The 21,191-nt window shown below is 33.2% G+C and overlaps 2 protein-coding genes across 8 annotated transcripts in view; one reads left to right on the top strand and one right to left on the bottom strand.

The window, feature by feature from the left end:
* Nucleotides 1-681: 681 nt before the first annotated feature.
* LOC113873149 (pentatricopeptide repeat-containing protein At2g32630) lies at nt 682-3,013 on the bottom strand. Its single transcript, XM_027511148.1, has one exon. The coding sequence runs from the start codon at nt 2,966-2,968 to the stop codon at nt 1,097-1,099; it is 1,872 nt and encodes a 623-aa protein (XP_027366949.1). The 5' UTR covers nt 2,969-3,013; the 3' UTR covers nt 682-1,096.
* Nucleotides 3,014-6,822: 3,809 nt separating this feature from the next.
* LOC113873520 overlaps nt 6,823-21,191 on the top strand; it is a 40,189-nt gene continuing 25,820 nt past the window's right edge. For 2 of the 7 annotated variants that reach the window (XM_027511669.1, XM_027511675.1), the window contains exons 1-7: nt 6,823-7,366; nt 8,339-8,397; nt 12,676-12,757; nt 12,949-13,016; nt 13,346-13,415; nt 20,459-20,540; nt 20,801-20,865. In XM_027511669.1, the coding sequence (XP_027367470.1) occupies nt 7,076-7,366; nt 8,339-8,397; nt 12,676-12,757; nt 12,949-13,016; nt 13,346-13,415; nt 20,459-20,540; nt 20,801-20,865 (717 nt within the window). In that variant the 5' untranslated portion in view covers nt 6,823-7,075. The remainder of the gene's footprint in view (nt 7,367-8,338; nt 8,398-12,675; nt 12,758-12,948; nt 13,017-13,345; nt 13,416-20,458; nt 20,541-20,800; nt 20,866-21,191) is intronic. The other 5 variants (XM_027511672.1, XM_027511670.1, XM_027511673.1 and 2 more) reach the window with 5 other exon arrangements.

Below are 21,191 nucleotides of genomic sequence, written 5' to 3'. Positions count from 1 at the left end.
TAATAATAACTAATTAATTGGTCGCTGAAATAAAAGAAACTAAATTATTTTTTTATAAAATTTTACTCAAATCAAAAATTCATTTCTTAAAGTTTGATTCAAGCTTTTCTGGAAATGAGATGCAATCAAAGATTAGACACAACAAAATCAAAGAGACAGAGTTGTTTATAATATTAAAAGACTACTTTATTTATGGTGCCTCGACTCCTAAAATGCTATTTATGAAATCAAATATATAAATTATTATCAATAATTTCTAAAAAAAGTACCTTCATTTTAATTTAGTGACTATTTCATACTTATACTAAAAGTTCAATCCATGCACTGAAAACTTGACAACAATCCTATTCCAAACTCAACATAAGATCTTAAAGTTATCAAAACCTGTAACTCCTAGTAATACAAACTTAGTTTTCATTAAATTCTGTCTCCCCTTCAGATTTCTAAAACACCTATAGGAATATACTTGTTTCATTATCATGCTGCCTGTTTATTTTCTTGAGTTAGCTCTCTGGAAAAAAAAAAAGAAATTATATGTACAAATCAGGAGAACAAACCAAATTTATTTTCTAATTACCATAACCATACACATCTTAGAATAACTACATATGTAATCAAATAAATTTGCTTATCAAGAACCACTCAAACAACTTGAGTAAAATGAAGACGTGATGACTTTGTAATCAGATTTAAATATCAATTTATGTGGCCTATCAGGAATTTTCCCAGGAAATTTCACATATTTAGAAGAGTTTTAGTTGGTATCTAGAGCCTCTTTCTCTCTCTGACCACTTCTGTAAACAACTCCAGCAAAGTCTACAATCACCAAACTCAGGAATGTATAATTTATCAAAAAACAAGAAAAAAGACAAGATTTGTATATTACCCAACACCAGAATATTTGTGCTCCCAAGCACTGATTTGGTAATGTGGAAGATGAATTTTCACCATACAGGTTTTTTTTAGCTTGCATGCAAGGACAAAATCATGACCTCAATCTTATCCATGAATGTAAGTACTGCCTTTCCATGTGAAATTGATAAACCATATTTGATCAGTACAAGGTATCAGAAGTGTCTACTTTTGTTCCCCATACTTATTTTGTTTTAAAGACAGCAGAATGAGAAGCGGGTTTATGGAGGCTACCAACAAGTGCAGCAAAAACTCTATCATCTGGTGTTAGACCCATTCTCATCATCTCATCATACAACTTAAATGCTTCATCTGCTCTCCCCTCCTTGGATAAACCAGAAATAATTGCCGTATATGTTGCAACATTCCCATTCATGCCCTTTAGCAACATTTCATTGAAAAGATTCAGTGCCTCATCTACCCTACCAACAATACATTCCCCGTGTATTAGTGATGTGTATGTATATACATCTGGCAGTAACCCCTTCTGCACCATTTCAATTTTCAAAATATGAGCTTGATTTAATTTTTCTTTCTTGCAATATGCATCTATTAGAGTATTATATGTAACACTATTAGGCACCACTCCTTTTTTCTCCATATCCCTAAACAACCTCCCAGCTTCTGCAAGGTTTCCTTCCTTACAATATATCTCAATAAATGTAGTGGACGTCACAACATTTGGAGCCACTCCTTTCTCTACCATACTATTTAAAGTCCTCTTGGCTTCCTCATACCTATGCAATGTACAGAGCCCACTAGCAAGAATATTGTATGTAAACACGTCTGGTTCAAATCTTTTACTTTCCATGACAACTTGCAGTTTGAAAGCTTCATCTATCATTCCTCTTTTACAGTAACCGTCCATCATCGTGTTAAATATTACTATATTTAGGTCAATTCCCTTTTTTTGCATCTCTTCTAACAAGATCTCCGCAGCCCCCATTTGGCCTGCCTTGCATACACCACTAATTAATGCACCATAGGTATGAGTATTAGGAACAATGCCTCTCCGAGTCATATCATCAAACAAAGCAGATGCTCTTTTAATATTTCCTACCCTACAGTTCCAACTTATCATCGATGTGTAGATATAAACATCCATTTCCATGTTTCTTTTGTGCATTTCATCAAATATCTTTTCAGCTTCCCCAATATTGCCAGAGCTTGCATACCACTGAATCAAAATACTATTCGTAACCAAACTAGGAACAACTCCCTCCTTCTCCATCAGTCTCAGAATCTCATCAACACCCCTTTGATCCTTCCTCCCAACATACGCATTCAACAAAGTATTGTAAGTAAATGCAGTTGGTTTCACTATGCCTTTATCCGACATCTCAACCAATAACTCCTTGGCTTTCTTAACACCTCTTCTCCCACACAATGCATTGATCACAACAGTCAAAGACTGCACCATAATTTCAACACTATCCGACTCAACCATCCTGCGAAAGAAGCTAAGACACAAGTCCACCTCACCACATCTCTTCAAAGCAAGCAAAAGCACAAAGCAAGACCTCTCCTCTATTACCAACCCCCTTTCCTCCACATAACCATATACCTTAAAAGCCTCTTTAAACAACCTCTTATCAGCACACAACCTGAACAACATATCACACAGCTTCTCAACAAAATGGGGCTCACATTCATCAACCAAAGAAAAAATATTCCTAACCGGGAACCGAGTTCCCACATCATTGACAACACAATTCAAAATGCTCCTCATTGAGGCAAATTTTCGAGCTTCGAAGAGCCTATAAAGGAGAATCATGTGGGCCTTAAGGTCAGGTTTGGGTGCAGAGTGGGTTGGGAGTAAGTGGAAAAAGGCCAAGCAATAGTGAGGTGGGAGAGTGGGGTCCGAGAGAACATGGTAGGTAACGTGGGGGGTGATGCAGGAGATCATGGACTGAAGTTCCACGCTGGGTTTGAAATTGAAACATTTGGAATTGGTTAGGTTGTGGATTATGTTATGGGCAAGTTGAAGTTGTTGTTGGGTTGGAGGAGAGGGCACACCTTTGTTGATGATTCTCAAAAGAGTCTTATGGGAACACATTGATTTACACAAAATCGAAATAAATTAGTGATGAAAAAATGGATCCAAAACAGGTTTTGTGGGTTTTGTTTGTTAATTCGATTCAAAAGACGTACTGACAGTGAAGCGACGAAAGGCACTTACACTTTGCTGCTGCCGCCGCTGCCTTGTGAAAAGAGGGAATTTGTTAGAATCCTTGCATGATTTTGGGTTTGGCAATCAGCTTGGAGAACCAATCATATTCAAATCGAAAATTTTTATTGAATAAAATTTATTAAAAATTACTAAAATTAAATTATAAAGAAAATGTGTTTAAAGAAACATTTCATAATCCTTTACACCGTAATTATATTTAATATTATTTGATATAATAAAGTTTTATTACTTTATATTTTTATATTTAAATTATATAAAATTTATTTTAAAATAAATTAATAAAAAAATAAAACAAATCCGTACTTACAAATAATTAATTAACTCCATCAAATTCATAAAATAATAATAATAATAATAATAATAATAATAATTATTATTATTATTATTATTATTATTATTATTATTATTATTATTATTATTAAATAATTAAAATTTTGAGAACATATCCTTCATCTAATAACTAGTAACTTTATTCTTGTCTACGGTTTAGCATTAAAAGAAGAATTTTTTTTATGTTGTAAAACATTAGTATATTATTAATTATCTTTTTAAATTTTCTTTTACCTTGGAGATTTATTTTTTCTCACTGTTATTTATTTCAAAATTTTATTATTAATGTTAATACATTTTTGTTTCCAAAACTCCTTTTTTATACTTCAATTTTTTTTTTTTAACTTACCTCTTTTTTCTCTAATATTTTATCATAAGTGTGCTTATACAACTTATCTTAAAGAAGAATCAAACATATTACAATATTTTGTAAATATAATTTTAAATACAATATAAATAGCCCATAAGAAAATGCAATGTAAATAGAGTAAAATATTTTAAATTTCTTTTTATTTTGTATTTTTTAAAATATATAATTTAAAAATTTAGGCACAACTTTCTTTAATTTTAGAGTAAATTACTCTAAACTTTCTTCTATTTTACAATTATAAAATATTCTCTCTATTTTAGAATTAACACAAAATTATTTTTATTTTACAATAAATTACTCTAACCTCCATTCTATTTTATGTTTTTTATCAAATATTTTTATAAATAGTTTATAATTATAGTCACATTATGTTAAAAAATTTAAACTATTAAATACTTAAATGTGAAAATTTAAAATATATATATATATAAGTAATATAAAAATAATAATTAACTTTACATCTTCAAAATAATTAAAATGATAACCTTAAAATTTGCATTGTTGTGTAAAGTTATACAACTTTCACATACTCGTGGTTAATTTATTTAACAAGAAGTTTTATGTTTAAATTTGATATATAATATTAGTGATAGTATGAATCATTAATAAAGATTAGTTTTTTTTTTTTCTAAGAAAGGAGACTAATAGTCCGGCAAACACAACAAACTAAGTAGAGAGCTTAGGAAGCCAAGAGCCACATGAGTCTAAAACTAAAGATGGAGGCAAGTCATAAAGAGCCTAATCTAATTTAACTAAGGAGGAAAACGACTCTAGGCCAATTTTGACTAGTCTATTCACAGATTGGTTGGCTTCCCTGAAAATATGGTTGAACCTAACATATTTAACAAGCTTAATATTGTCCCTAATTTTACAAATAACATGATACAAAGGACAGGAGTTGTGGTGAATGAATTGAATATAAGCATATGAGAATCTGACTCAATCCACCAAACAGACTGAACAAAAATTTGGAAGAGGATTTGAATGCCATGATAATGCCCTATAGCTCAGCTTCCAAGAGAGAGCAGGGGGCCAGAGAGTAGTAGAATCCAACCACAAAATTGCCCTTCCAATCTTGGAAAATTCCACCGCATGCAACATTATCCAGATTGCCACACATAGCCCTATTAGAATTTAGCTTCAGCTCACCCCTTGGAGGAGAAACCTATCTGACCTTAGGATAATCCTTGAAACTCAGCATCACAAATAATTTTTTTAAATTAAAACAGAGGGTTAGACAGAGCCATTATTAAAAACAAAAGTATTTCTATCTTTCTAGAGATGCCAAGTAATAAAGTCAAACAGTCGTTGCCAATTATTAAAATGACTAAAGTATGAATTTGACAAATTTTTAAGAATCCAATAAGACAAACTTGAAGAGAAGAACCAAGCCCAATGATTAAAAAAATAAAATGATCCCAAAATTTCTAGCCAAACAATCACGCAGAACATGCATAACAAATTCAATATCAGCACCATATCTAGGACTAGAAGTAACAATAGTCAACCCTCTCTTAGCCCTCTCTTCATTAGTGAACAACCTACCATGAAAGATTTTTCAAAGGAAAAACTTTACTTTAAGAGGGCCAACTCAATCCTAGACAAGTTTAAAAATTTCAAAACAAGGGAAGGAGGATGATGGTCTGAGAAATCAACTAATAGATTGTTTTAATCGAAAAAACACCACTATGAGACAAAGTCCAAGAAACTGAATTTGGTTGACCTGAAAGGTGGGAGGACTAGTTTTCACATTTTTCCCACATATATGATTAGGTAGCAGAGAGCTAAACTTGATTGTATCCCAATGACCATTGTCAGTATACAGATAAACAGGGTTACTTACTCCTTTTCAGGAATAGGATGCAAAGAAAGAGACTCTAGAGTAGATAGTTAGGGATCCATTAGTTTGTTTAGACTTTAGAAAATAGAGGCTAAACTGAAGATATATCCTTCCAAAGAGGAGAGGGTTTAGTATTAGACCAAGACCTCAAATTTTGACGAATAGAAAATTTATATTTTCTACACAACACTTGAACCTAGAGATCACTTGGGAAGGTGTAGATCCTCCAACAAAGCTTCATTAAACAAGCTTTATTCCACATATGAAGATCTCTGAAACCTAATCCACCCTCATTTTTAGGGTTACAGATTTTATTTCAACCAACTAGGTGGCATTTTCTTTCGCTTAGAGATCCCAAATGAATTTCTTACAAAGACTATTAATCTTATTACACATTACAATAGGAATGGAGGTAGATTGCATAACATAATGGAGGTAGATTGCATAACATAAGAAGAGATACTCATGAGACAAGATTGAGCTATGGAGAGGGAAGACATTTTTTGAAGGAAAAGTTTTTTCCTAACTTTGTCAACAAAAAAAGAGAATTATTTTTTAAAGGACTTAAGGTGATTTATAGAGATACTCAAATATTTATTACTGACTAGATGTATGTACACTCAGAACCTTAGTGATTTGATGTCAAAGATGATGATATGTATTTTTGGAGAAAAAAAAGAAAGACTTTCCAAAATTAATCTTAAAACTAGAAGTTTGACAAAATTTAGACAGAATATTTTGAATAACAAAAGCTTGATTGAAAAATACAGATTAATTTTAAAACTTTTGAGCTTATAACATCGAATAATCTTTAACCTTAAAAAAAAATTTAAAAATATTTTAAATATACTAATATAACTTTAAAATTAGATTGAAGTATAATATAATTTTAAATATATTTCTATTCCTCATTTTTGTAATTTTTTTATTTTAGTCTTTTTAAATATTTATTTTCATTATTTGAGGTTCTTTTCATTTTTAAATTCATACTGTATTATAAGAAAGATTTTTAGATAAGAAAAATACAATTTTAAAATAAAATTTTAATATATATTAAAAATACACAATAAAAAGTTGTATATGATAATTTTTTATTAAAATTTACATAACTTAATATTTTTAATTATATATCCTTTGGTACACCTTAAAGAATCGTTTTTCATTATATATGAATTTTCGTTGACAGAAGCGTCTACATGTTTTCCAGAACCAACCAGCGTTACCCGAACCGAGCATTCTTCGGTTCTGGTGGCCGTACACTTTCAGCCACTATCTATTCTCACAACCATTTACCCCTTCCTTGCATTCAAAATTACACGATTTGCCACTACCTCTTTTTTTTCCGTCTTCTTTCGGTCTTCTCGCACCTTCTTCTTCTTTGTTTTCAACCATAATCTCTCACTCTCTTCTCGTCCGTGGAATGTAAAGTAACATGGCTTCTCTTCAGTTCCGTTACATTCTCTCTCCTCTTTCGTCCAAACTTCCGCTTCCGCACTCCACCGGGCCAAGATTTTCTCGCACTTTCCCGTCTCATTTTCCCGCAAAGTTGCGCGTTTTCTCCTTCGCAGGGAGGAAGCAACTTCTCTCAATTTGCTGCTCCTCCAATACTGGTTCCCAGCTTCAGAGAGTCGCTGTTCCGGAAAACGATGAACGGCCTCCCTTTGATATCAATCTCGCGGTTATTCTAGCGGGATTCGCCTTCGAGGCCTACGCAACTCCCCCTGTATGTTTTCCTTTTTGTGGTTTTCGCTAGGTTACGGAGAAAATGGAAGAAACTTTCGGGGAATAGTGTTGTGAGGGAGGCTTAATTCGAAACGTTGTATATGGTGAAGCTGTTTGTCCAGAAAAGTTTTTAATTGAAATGCTGAAAGAGTTTTTTTTTTTTTTTTTTAAAATTTTTTGTTGCTTTTTATAGTTAACTAGATCCTGAAATTACAATCGCCGGTGTTTTAGTCCCTAAAATTTAGTCCTTCAACATGGCAACTATCTGTGTTTGTTAATTTGATCCCAAATTCTAACAACTGTCAATCATTTTATTCCTAACTTCACTGCCAATTAGTCAATTTGGTCCTTGACTTTGTTGCCGGTCAATTAATGATTTCTGACATCCTGGATCAAGCCAATAGATGGTTATCAAATTAAAGGACAATTGATGATGATTGTCGAATTTAGAACTTATTTGATATATTATTACTTTTTTTATCTGTAGTGAATAAGCTAATATTAAGTTATTAGTAGCTCTAAAATAATTGATTTGATTTGAAAGATTGAAAAGAAAATAAGTATGCTGCTATTTTTCAATTTCTTTTTAATTTGTTTGTATTTGCTAAGAAATATGGAGTTAACGAGGCCAGTTGTCACAACATAAGGAATGTGACTAGGACCCTGTATTTTTCTTTCTATTTCTTTATTAGATTGCAAGTAGAACGGAATAAGAATGCATTTGGGGAAGTGTCTTAATTAAGCACTTATTGCTCTTTTCACATGATGTCTTATGTCATAGATTATGAAGATTATTTAAATAAGTTAAAAAAACTTATGGGAGACATAATCACATAAGCTATTTTCATAAGCTCTTGTAAATACCCCTAAATTGATCAGAATGTTGCCCTGGACGTAATGATTTTTTTTCTCATGATGAATTCATACTCATTTTCAATCCATTTCTTTTTCTTCCTATTATAACGTGTTGCAGGAAAACATGGGCAGGCGTGAAGTTGATGCTGCTGGTTGCAAAACAGTCTACCTTTCGGAGTAAGTGTCAGCAGCCTTTCATAGTTGCGCTTAGAGCTGATAGAATGGTAGATAGATAAGTAGAGAGAGAGAGAGAGCAATTCAATGATGTTGTTGAGAAAGAAGAACAAGAAACATAGGATGAATCCGAATGTTTTGACTATACATCAAAACATATATTTATAATAGGGATCATTGATATAGAATAAGAAGTTACCGTAATCACAAAGATACTAATTTTTCTTTTTACAATATTACTATAATTATATAATTCTAACACTCTCCCTCAAGTAGAGCATGTAAATCATATGCACCAAGTTTTTTATATAATTAATTCAAGGACTTCTTAAAGACTTAGTATAAACATCTACCAATTGATCATGGGAATTTACAAAGCTAGTAGTGATTTTTCCGGATAAAATATTTTCTCTAATGAAGTGACAGTCTATTTAAATATGTTTAATCCTGTTATGGAAAACTGGATTTGACTTAGCATGTAAAGTTGCTTGCTTATCACAAATAAGTGTTGTCTGTCTAACTTCTCTTAAATCTCAATTCTTTGAATAGTTGTTTAAGCTAGATAAATTCACAAGTGGCTAAAGCCATGGCTCCATATTCTACTTCTGCACTAGACCTTATATCTTGCTTTTATAGGAAACTAGATTTTCACCAATAAAGATGCAATAGCCAGATGTAGAACTTCTATCACTAGGTGATCCTGCCAAATCTGCATCTAATTACTCCACAACTTGAATATGTCTTTTGTCTTCACCAATGTTATCAATGGCGGATGGTAGCTCATGGCGGAAACAAAAAAAACTGTCGTAAAGTTATGGTGGCCAACATGGCGGATTTATGGCGGATATAATAAAATATATAAAAAAATACTATAGGTTATAGAAAATAATAGAAAATAATTAACTCAAAATATATGTAACATAACCTACAATCCAAAGTATAATTCAATACAAAATATGCAATTATCAAATGTCAAGTTAATAAAAACAAAAATTATCAATTTAGTCATCTTCTTCAACTTCATCATAATCATCCTTTTTTTCATTCACCAAGGCATAACCCTCCTCCTCTTCTCCCTTAGATTGTAGAAGATTAAATTCTAATTATTTTTGTTTTTCTTTCGACATCTCTTCATCTTCTAATTCTTCATCATTATCTTTAAGAACCATTTTCTCTTTTCCTTTTGCTGTTGAACATGCTTTGATCTTGGAAACTTTTGCAGCTTTGATAGTGATACCATTTGATGGACTCTTTCTTTTCTTAGAATGACGTCTACTATATGTTGTAAGCTCTCCAATTTCAGAAGCTTCATAAACAGTTGCCCAATTTAAAGTGTGATCACCATAAAAAATTAAGTCATTTCCAGCATCCTCATCTAGAGCATCATCATCTATTTCTCCAACCAACCACTCATTACACTCATCAATGTTATTGAGTGTAATTGGATCAATTACATCTTTAAGATTGTAATGTTCTTTGAGTTGTTGGTTGTATTTCACATAAACCAAGTCATGTAATTGTTTGTGATCAAGCCTATTTTTTTTCTTTGAATGAATCTGCAATGTGAGTTTAATTATAAGAATATTAATTAGTTTCTTTCTAATTTCTAGAAGAAAGTAGTAGGTTTGAGAGATAAGAAATTACTTGCTCAAAAACACTCCAGTTGCATTCACATCCAGATGCATTACATGTCAAACTCAAAATTTTGATAGCTAGTTGCTGTCAATGTGGAGCTGAATGTCTATACATTCTCCACCATTGAGCTATAAAATGAAAGATAAATATAACTCTAAAAATGAATTATAACCTTAAAATTAAAATATTGAAGATTTTGATGAACTACCAAGAGCAATGCTTTTTTTTTTTTTGTGATTTTGCAAAGTCGGACTCAAAGAGACTACCACCGCTCTTATAAATTGGTAATTCAAGTAGTATGCTTTGTTGCACATCCCGACTTGGCACCAACCTCTTGATACAATCATACAACTCATTTGTCACTTCCAAATCAAATTCAATTTGAGGGTTGTCATAGTAAAATTTCAGGTTTAAAATTCTGCCATGGCATTGCCATTTCCGCCATTTGACAACATTGGTCTTCATTTAACAGACCTTTTCTTAAAACTCATTTAATATATTTCAAAATGTGGATTACTACATCCCAATGTCTATCACAAGGAGAGTTGAGAAATTGACTTACCAAATTGATTGCAAAAGTGATGTCTGGGAGAGTAACTGTCAGATAGTTTAATTTTTTAACAAGTCTTCTATACCTTTCTGGATCTAAAGGCTCTCCTTGATTTGACAGAAGTTTGGTATTAGGATCCATAGAAGTATCAATACTTTTGTCCCTCATTAATCGTGTTTCTTCTAGGATATCCATTGCGTACTTTCTTAAGAAATCACAACGCAACTTTTAGATTATGTCACCTCAATCTCCAAAAAATATCCAAGTTTACTGAGATCTTTTGTTTGAAAGTACTAACAAAGGTGTTGCTTGACTAGTTCAATGCCACGGTGATCACTTCCTGTAATGACAATACAACCTGAAGTTGAATGATGAAAAAAAATAATGATTTTTTTTTTTCACTTTGAGTCATGTCAAACTATTGAACTACCATGCTAAATCTGCCAAACCATGTCCTTGGAGATTATTTGAGACCATAAAAGGATTTTCAAAGACGACAAACAAGTCCTAAAGACACCCTCTGAGCAACAAATCCAGAAGGTTATTCCATATAGACTTCTTCTTCAAGATCACCATGAAGGAAAACATTTTTGATATCGAGTTGAAAAAGAGGTCAATGACGGATAGCAGCTATAGATATCAGTAGCCAGACATATATCATTTTGGTTACAGGAGAGAAAGTGTCACGCAATTCAAACCAAATATCTGTACATAACCTTTGGCTACCAAACAAGCCTCAAGGCGATCAATCTTACCATCAAGATGAACCTTGACCGTATAGATCCACTTGTAACCAACAAGAGACTTCCAATGAGGAAGAGGAACAAGGTCCCAAGTATTACTGTTTTGAAGAGAACACATTTCATCAATCATTGCTTGTTTCCAACTGAGAGAGAGAGCACCACCTGTATCTTGAGGAATAGAAACAGAGGACAAGAAAGACAAACAAGTATAATAGGAAAAAGGAAAAAAATGAGGAGGGAGATTACGGGTAGAACATATACCTTTACGAAGAGTAATGGGGAGGTCAGTCTCAGAAGGCAAGTCTGGAGGTGAGTAGCACCAGAAGCAAGTTAGAAGTAGGACCAATAGACATTGGACGTACAAAGAGGGGTTGGCGATGGTGATACACCTGCAGAGGACGTGAAGGAGGTGGTGTTGCGGAAACATGGGATGGTTCTGGTAGAAGATAATGGAAAGGCACAAAAGCTAGAGGAGGAGAAGGAGACTTAGAGAAGAAAACAGAAGGAATTAGTGTAAAGAAAGGAACTCATTCAAAGAAAGCATTAATGGAAACTAAATAGCGACAAAGAGCTGGAGAGTAACACTTATAACCTTTTTGAGACCTAGTGTAACCTAGAAATCACATTTGTGAGAGTGTGGTGAGAGTTTATCGGGCCCATGACTAAGGTCATGAACAAAGCAAGTGGACCCAAAGACATGAGGGTTAAAGGGAAGGGACTAGTGAGGGTATAAGATAGAGTGAGGGACTTGGTTTTGAAGAAGTAAGGCTGACATTCTATCAATTAGGTAACACGCAGTAAGAATAACATCACTCCAAAAATGATGCGGAACTTGATTATGACACAATAGTGTGTGAACACTTTCAATAAAATATCTATTTTTTCATTCAACAACCCCATTTTGTTGTGGAGTATGAGCACAAGTGGTTTGATAAAGAATACCATTAGAAGGCATAAAATTTTAAAATTGATTAGATAAGTATTCACAAGCATTATCACTTTATAAAGTACAAATTGGAACACCAAATTAGGATTATCTTACGTTAGGTTCTAGATACCATGTTGAGAAAAGAACAAGAAACATAGGATGAATCTGTGTGTTTTGACTACACATTGAAACATATATTTATAATAGGGACCATTGATATAGAATAAGAAGTTATCATAATTACAAAGATACTAATTTTCCTATTTACAATATTACTATTCTTATACAATTCCAACAGATGTCATTTATCTATGTAGTTTCCTCTACTAGTCAAATAAAGCTTCTTGTTGTTGTAGTATTAAATTTCAAATGCCTTCCTTATTAAACTAATGGCATGTTTAACGAATTTTTTTTGGTGTGTGCAGGGAATTTATTCATGAAATTTATGATGGTCAACTCTTCATAAAGTTGAAAAAAGGATTCAATTTCCCTGCCATGGATCCATGGGTTGGTCTTATATAAATAAATCTACTGCCCTGAATGTAGTTCTGTGATTAGATGAAATGTGCACTTCTTGTTACTTTGCTGTGTATATGACAGTACCCCTATTGCCCCCAATTCTTTAGCTAATTCATATAACTATTTATTTTTCTTTGATCTCTGTTACTTTACATTCATTCATTTTATGTGATTTCCAGGGAACAAGTGATCCATATGTGGTCATACAGATGGATTCTCAGACTGCTAAAAGCAATATCAAATGGGGGTGAGTTTTCATCTCATTTTTGTTATAGCCACTTCACTTCTTCAAAGGGACCACCATCTAATGGTTGAAAATAATTTTAATGGTCTTAAGGGTTCACAGTCAACGTCACTGCAGAATTTGTACAGCGTGACTGTTTGACCTTTCTTTAAAAAATCTTTCATATTGTCCCTGAAAGCATTTTTTTATTTGAAGTATCTTCATTTTCTTTCAAACTTGTGCATTAGCTAAAGTAAGGTTAATTGTTTTTAAATTTCATAGTCCAATTGAACACATCCCAATAATATGTCTGGACACATTTGGTTTATTTATGTAAAATTAATTGATGGCAGGACAAAAGAGCCAACATGGAATGAGGAGTTTACTTTTAATATTAAGCTGCCTCCAAGCAAATCTTTACAGGTTTTCAAGCTCTCTTTGTCTTTCTTACATCCATACACACATACATATTTAGTGGAATGCACACTCGCAAATATCGCATCTGCATAATAGCTAATTTACATAGAGAAATCTTTAAGTTGAAAGTGACATTGAAACTTGAATGGAATAAATTGGCACATCTTGGGACATAAAATGATATGGTGATAGAGCCGAAAGTGCATGATTATGTCAAGTAGTATAAAAAGTTATCATTTCCACAGGGACTGCGCTATTAAATACTGGATAGTTGCAATCTAACTATTTAAACACAACCAATTAATAAGATGAAATAAAGAACAAATGAAAAGACAGAAATTAGAGAACACAATAATAGATTAAAATTTTAAGAACTTTTTAGGAATTATATTCTCACAAATTAGAATTGACAAACTTATTGAAATAGATTACGTATTAATTATTGATTTATCTTGAAGACAAGTTACCCTAAGTTAATTATTGTTCCCTTTCAGAATACAATAAGATAGTTAATTAGATTAACCCGTAAGCTGTGTTGATTTGATGATTCCTCAAAAAACATAGTATGCTTTCGTAGCCTAAAATCTTAGGTTTAACTTTAGGGTTTCCAACATCAAATTTTCATTTTTCAGTTCTTTCCTACATCTAATATCATGTAAATAAGGGATCCATCAAATTCACAAGCATTAAGAGCACTAAAATTTGAATCAAGAAGGTCATGGAAACATTCAAAATATTGTCATCATTCCTAATTTGAGTTATTCCCAATCCTTAAAACAGAAAAGCTACTCAACCAAATTACAAATCATTGTTAACAATCTAGACATAGAAGTTACGAGAACAATAACAACAGCAACAACAACAACCACCAAGCCTTTTTCTACTAAGTGAGGTCAGCTACATTAATCACATGACACCATTGAGCCCGGTCTAAAGCTAATTTTAAAGATATTATTAATTAATGAATTTGTTTTAACAACTTCTTCTAAAGTTCTTCTAGGCTTCCCTCTACCCTCTTTTACCAGACTAGAAGTCATGTCATTTACTCTTATTACTTGTTCTTTTAAAGGTCTTCTTTGCATGTAATTAAACCACTTTAGACAATTTTCAGTTATCTTTTCCACTATAGATACTACTCTAATATTCTCACCCATACGGTAATTTCTTATTATGTCTTTTCTTGTATGACTATCTCATCCACATTAACATTCTTATTTTTGTTACTTCCACCTTTTTCTTGTGTTGTTCTTTTAAGATCTAACATTCACTACCATAAAAGATAATTGATACTATTGTAGTACAATAAAACCTTCTTTTCAGCATTTTATAGAATCGATCCCAAGTACAAATAAAGAAAATAGGGAAGAAGAATGAAATCTATCTTCGCCCCTTAGGAACCCTTGTTCTTGAATCCTTGAGCACTCCCTTCAATGATCATGACTTTGTTTCTTAATCTTGTCTTGAGAGTCTCTAGACGTCCATAAGTGCCTAATCCCTCTCTAATGAACCCTCAAAGGGTTTTACATAGGTTGGGTTTAAAACACTTTTGGACCCATAAAAGAAAATATATTTTAAAAAGGCTAATTTGAATTCTGGGTGAGAACAACAGCTATGTAGTCACCACACCCATGGTATGGTCACGTTTAGATCCCTTTATTAACGTTCCGCAGTTGAACGATGGCCTTGGTGGATACCAAGGGTAGGCCATGGTTGCTTCTGGACTATTGCTCTTGCTGTATGCAAACCATGACTGTGGCGGGGAAAGGGCAAGCCATGATTGCTTTTGGGCTATCATTTCGTTCACAAAATTGCTAGTTTTATGGCCTAACTGGGGTCCTCGATTCTTCTAGTCCTTACATTTACTTATTTTGTCATTCTTTCAAGCTTTTCCTTCACTCCAAACGATAGCATATTTCTTGGATCACTCGCCTACAAGATAAACACATAAAAAGCAATAAAACTTTTCTAACAAACAAAATATATGCTAAAATGAGTACTAAATGTATGAATAGAAGAAAATTAGATACTCATCCATGTATGTATGATATGCAGATTATACATGCATCATAATGTGGTAACTAATCATTGCTTAGCACTTAATCTAAATAGATATGCATAATCCCTTCTTCCACAGTCTTCTATTTCTTGAAGACTTGGACTTCTTATTAGAACCTAATACTTACTAGAACCTAATATAAGTCTTCTATTTCTTGAAGACTTGGACTTCTTATTAGAACCTAATACAATTGAGTTTAACATGCTCGAGAGAACGGTCATAGTTGTACTCTTCATAATTGTTGCACTAGGTAGTATCTCATGTGTTAAGAAACTTGGGCCTACCTCACTCCCAAAAGCTAGTTCATAAGAGGAGGATTGCCCTAGCCCTTATAAGGAGTATTCTGGCTCTATTCCTAACCAATGTAGGACATCTTAACACCCCCTGACATCTGGTGCGTGAAATTTGCAGGACTGGACATCTGCATGGGTGGACCCAACAAGATTGGACATATGTGTGAAGCCCAACGTTCAAACTGAATAGGCATTTGGGCATATAATATTAGATTTCAAAGTTTGCTTCAAAGTTCAAGTTTGGAGTTTTTTTTTTTTTTATTAATTCCTCAATCAGGACTATGTTATCTACAAAAAAATATGCATTTGGGTATAACTTTTTGTATGTTTTGTATTAGCACATTTAAGACTAGGTTAAATAAGTAAGGACTCAAAGTTGAGCCTTGTGATAAAGCTATCCAAGTAGATAAGTCCTTAGACATGCTTTCAGGATTTTTCACACTTGTAGTTATCTCACTTTTTGGTATAACTAAGATATATGCTGCACGAATCCCTTTCATTTATAAAATCTACAACATTTCTCTTTGTATATTTATTTTAAGTCAATAAAAATTACACAAGTCCCTTTCTTTGTGTTGGTAATTTTCCATTAACCTTCTTAAAAGATATATAACTTTTATTGTAAACCTTCTTGGCATAAAACAAATGATTTTTGGCAATCTTAATTTCTTTTCTTAGTTTATGCTCAATTACCATTTTCCATAATTTTATAGTGACTCAAGTTTTATGTCTATAATTTGCACAATTTTGAATGTTGCTCTTGTTTTTATATATAGGAACTAAAGTACTCTTTCTCCACTTATTTGAGATAGTTTTAGATCTCAAAATTCCATTAAAAAGCTTAGTGAGCCAAAAATTACTGTTTTCCCATATATTTTCAAACTTCAATAGGAAAACCAAAGTGTATGTTTGAAATAATAAAAAAGGGCCTACTGAATTAGGTGGCCCAAGTCGAGGTTATCGCCCATGCTTACTACTAAAATATAACAAGAACAACACGACTTGGAATCCCCATTTCAGGAAAAGGTTGTTCTAGCACCTCCCATTAAGTTTAGTAAGGCAAGAGCCCATTGCCAGCTCTCCTCTGGGTGGGCCTCCCCCAAAAGACTCATTTTCTAAGCCTTCGTTCTGAGTTTTCTTTTTAAATGCGGTCAGTTTGTCACATTAGGGAATTGTTATCTATCATTTAGATATTTTAGCATCCCTGAGCCTGAGAGTGATTCCTGAGGACCTTCGGAACAGAGTCAATCAAATGAATAGCTGTAAAACATAATAGAATCACGGTTGACTAAAGGAACAAGATCATTCAGTTAGTTGTTAAGATTTTGGTTGGGAGATCTCAGGCTCTTGAAGCCTATTTCTGTAACCATTCCTTATTCTAACAGCTTGGAATATCAACGAGTTTCCTTCCCTGATTCTTTCTTCTCTCTTTGAGATCTCTGATCCAGTCTTATCAATTGGTAGGAGCTTGCAAAGAGCCTTACAACCAGGATAGAGTAACAAGTAGAATTCTTGTAGAAAAGCCTTGAATCTTTGTTGAATATGATGCAGGGTGATCTGCAAGAAACAAAGAGGGATCCTGAGCTACAAGAAGGTCAAATGAAGAAGATTGAAGACTGGATGGAAGGAATGTCAATGAGTTTATGAGGAAGGATTGGACGTCCAAGAATGGATAACAGTGAAGACGAGCAGAATGGGGCTGACTGAAGAGTTTCAAGAATGGGTCAAGGATCAAGATCAAGTCCAAGAAACAAGCATGACAATGACAAGCGGTGGAGGTTGGGAATCCCTTATTCTGCAGTAAAAACACATATGGCTGGGTAAATCTGCAGAGCCGTACATTTAAGTTGAAGGTGGTACTGGAAGAAGAGAGATTAGCAGCTGTAGGTAGCTAAGGAATGGAACACCTATCATGGCTCTGCTGGTGGGAAACCATTTCAGATCAATAATGGTCAAGAGGTTTCAACCAGCGATGGACAAAACATATGAATCTTTAGTGGGTTTAAAACAAACTGGGACTGTTGAAGAACACAGAAAACAGTTCAAGCTTAAAGCATACATTGGTCCCATGTGTGGCATAGAGGCAGAGGTTCTCTAGGGAATCTTTTTGAATGGTTGCAAGAAGTGAAGGCAGAATTGAACTTACATTCTGTTGAAACAATGCTGGAGATTGTGAAACCTGCTCAAAGAATTGATGAGAGAACCAGGGTGATGTACAAAGTGAACAAAAGAAGGAGGACTTTCATATTGAAGCATTGAAAAATCAAAATCGTTCAAGTGTAGGGGAAGGAAATTCAGTGGTATATTCAACTAACAGAAACAGTTCCAAGGAGTGAGAACGTGGGTTTAAGAGGCTGTTAGAGGCAAAATTATAAGAGAAAAGGAGGAATGAGTTATGCTTCATATGTGATGAAAAGTATGGTGCTGATCACATGTGCAAGAATAGACAGTATTGTGTTTTGTTATTGGAGGAAAGAGGAAGGAGGCACAATACAAGAAAATGCTGAAGGATCACTTTGAGATGAAGATAATTTGGAGTTCAAAATGCCTCAATTGTCAAATTACAGCATAAGTCCACTTTGAAGAAATCATTGAATTATAGGGAGATAAAAATAAGGATCATGGTTCTGATTGATTGTGGGGGCATTGCACAACTTCATATCATCAGCCTTGGTAAAGGAATAGGGACTGCAATTCAAAGATACCCCCACATATCAAGTTGAAGCGGGAGATGGATGTAACACCAAATGAGAAGGGGTCTGTCCTCAACTGAAGTTGTTATTACAAGGATGGAATCTTCAACAAATTTCTTCATTTTCAACTTGGGAGGAGTTGACATGGTTCTAGGGATGGAATATCTAGCTACACTAGGAGGCACAACAGTGAATTTCAGAGATCCACAAATAATGGAACATTGTTGCTTAGAGGTGAACCAGCTTTATCAAGAGTAATAATATCTCTGAAATCTGTGTTTAAAGTCCTCCAAAATGAAGGATAAGATTTCCTTTTAGAATGTAAGGAACTAGCAAGACACAGAGGAAGTGCAATCTATTCCAGTCCAAAGGAAGTGCAGAGAATTTTAGATGAATTCTATGATGTATTTGAAGTCTTGTGGGAATCCTATTTGGTGATTCAGAAACAATTTCAAAATTTTCACCTTGAGGACAAGGGGAATCTCATTTGAGGGTTGGGGGAGGGGGGAGTAATGTTATAGACCCACAATTAAGAAAGTGTATGTTCGAAGAAATAAGGACACATAATTAGATAGGTCTGCCCATGATTTAGAGTAATTACAATAAAAGGAGAGAAAAGGGTGTAAATGGGATCATTTAGTTGTTAAGATTTTGGTTGTGAGATCTCAGGCTCTCTAAGTCCTGAACTGTTTTTCTGTAATCATTCCATAATCTAACAGTTTAGGGCTATCATGTACCTAATACTGTGAAGGCTCTTTCAATAAAACACACTGTTCTTTCTCCATCTCTTTCTTCTCTCTATATTTTCTGATCCAGTCTTATCATCTGGCTAAGACATTAGAGGCATTAATTATCCTTTACCATATATATTACCTGGTGATGCAATGTTCTCTTGTATTTCTTGTTCATGAGGGCAGAAGCCCATTTGCTTTTCTTTTCCTTTGACTTCTGATTGTTACTAATAGAAGTTATATGTTTGTATAACATAATAATTGCATTAAATTATTTATAATATATCTAGGTTTTTTCTTTCTGTTTTACATTCCACTCATCCTTATTGTGAAAATACTCCTCTTCATGCATCTTCACATTCAACATTTAGTTTTCTTCTTTTCTTTTTGGTGCAATTGACCAATTGTAGTGAATATGCATATACATGTAAGACCTGCTAGTTTGCTTGTAAGAAACTAATACCTGTTGTTAGTTCAGAGAACATGAGAATGAAATATTTAGTTTAGAAAATATCAAATAGAGGTTTAGTTATATGATAATGGTCATATGAGATTGTGATGGATCTGAGGTGTTTTCCTTGAATAATACTAGTCTATGCCAGCTTTGTCCCATGTTTAAATTTCCACCCTTTACCGTTTCTCTTAAATCATATATGTCAAGTGCAGATTGTATTGTCTTATAAACTATGAAGTATGGACACCTCTCTTGTTTGAAGTGTTGCGATGTCAGACACAGTTCCGACACCAATACTTCTTGGATACTCATTAAGTGTCCAATTAAAAATTATTTTTTTGATTTAGACACTTGAGGTGACACCTCCATATTGCTCGGACACCTTTGCCGACACTTCATTATAGATGGACACATACCAGTATTATTAAAAAAGGATGCGTCTTTAATTTTTTTTGAAAGACTCATTACCATAGAAAAAATATAAAACTTAGTATATTTGTTTGAGAATATTTGTTTGAGAAGGTGAATATGATATAATTTTATTTTATTTTGAGATCTTTCTGTAAAGAGACCAAGTGCTTACATTGTATAAAATGATGTCTCTTAATAGTTTTTTGGAATATTAAACATAGCCATGTTAGTGTCTGCGTTGGAGTATATGCTTATAAATTAATCAAACACCTTCTTTGAGATATATCATTTGGATTCAAAACTGAAAACTCGTGAAATTATATGTTAAAAAATAAATAGAATTAAAAGTCAGAAAGTAAAATTATTTTGTGAAGTCATGCCAATCTTCTAACAACTGGCAGTATATCTTAGGTTGCAGCTTGGGATGCAAACCTTGTAACTCCTCACAAACGAATGGGAAATGCAGGTGTTGATCTGGAATGGCTTTGTGATGGTGAGGACTGGAATATCTTGTAAGATACAGTTAGTGCAATATTTAAATATTCTTATGTTGCTTAAATTTTTAATATGGGTTGAATATGTGCTCCCATTTTCTTTCAGACATGTCCAAATGTCATGAACATTCATAATTTCAATTGTCAATAAAAGTAGGATAAAAATTTACTTATGAATTTATTTGCAAGAGGGCATAAAGTTAAGATTTATGGTTACACTTATGACTGCAAAAATTTACAAAAGATTAATTTGTTATAGGAGATGTGCATGAAATACTGGTTGAGTTGGAAGGAATGGGTGGCGGCGGAAAGGTTCAGCTGGAGGTATGTAACTTTTATTGGAAAAGAAGAAAAAAACCTCAAGAATAATGATTTATAATATGGGCCAAAGTTATTGACCATTTAAATTTTAGTGGACAGCATGATGTCTATGTTGGTACAAATTATGTATGCCAATTTATGTGTTTACATTTGTTAAGGTATTGTATTTTTGAATAAATATATAGCTTAATGAATTTGACTTTTCTCAAACTTCATTCAAGACTTTTGAGATAAGTTATATGCTATATATGTTTAAAATCTTTAACTAACGTGCATAATTTGGGGCAAATGCACTTGTCTAAATAATGTGAGGCCGTATTTTAATGATT

The sequence above is a fragment of the Abrus precatorius genome, unplaced genomic scaffold, assembly GCF_003935025.1.
Source record: "Abrus precatorius isolate BTA unplaced genomic scaffold, Abrus_2018 Scaffold7, whole genome shotgun sequence".
NCBI lineage: Eukaryota > Viridiplantae > Streptophyta > Magnoliopsida > Fabales > Fabaceae > Abrus > Abrus precatorius.
The sequence above is the reverse complement of the archived record's forward strand: the minus strand, read 5'-3'. Positions and strand labels throughout refer to the sequence as shown.

What these genes read in the sequence shown, in the direction of transcription:
- LOC113873149 (XM_027511148.1), bottom strand. Translation starts at nt 2,968, where the DNA reads ATGTGTTCCCATAAGACTCTTTTGAGAATCATCAACAAAGGTGTGCCC.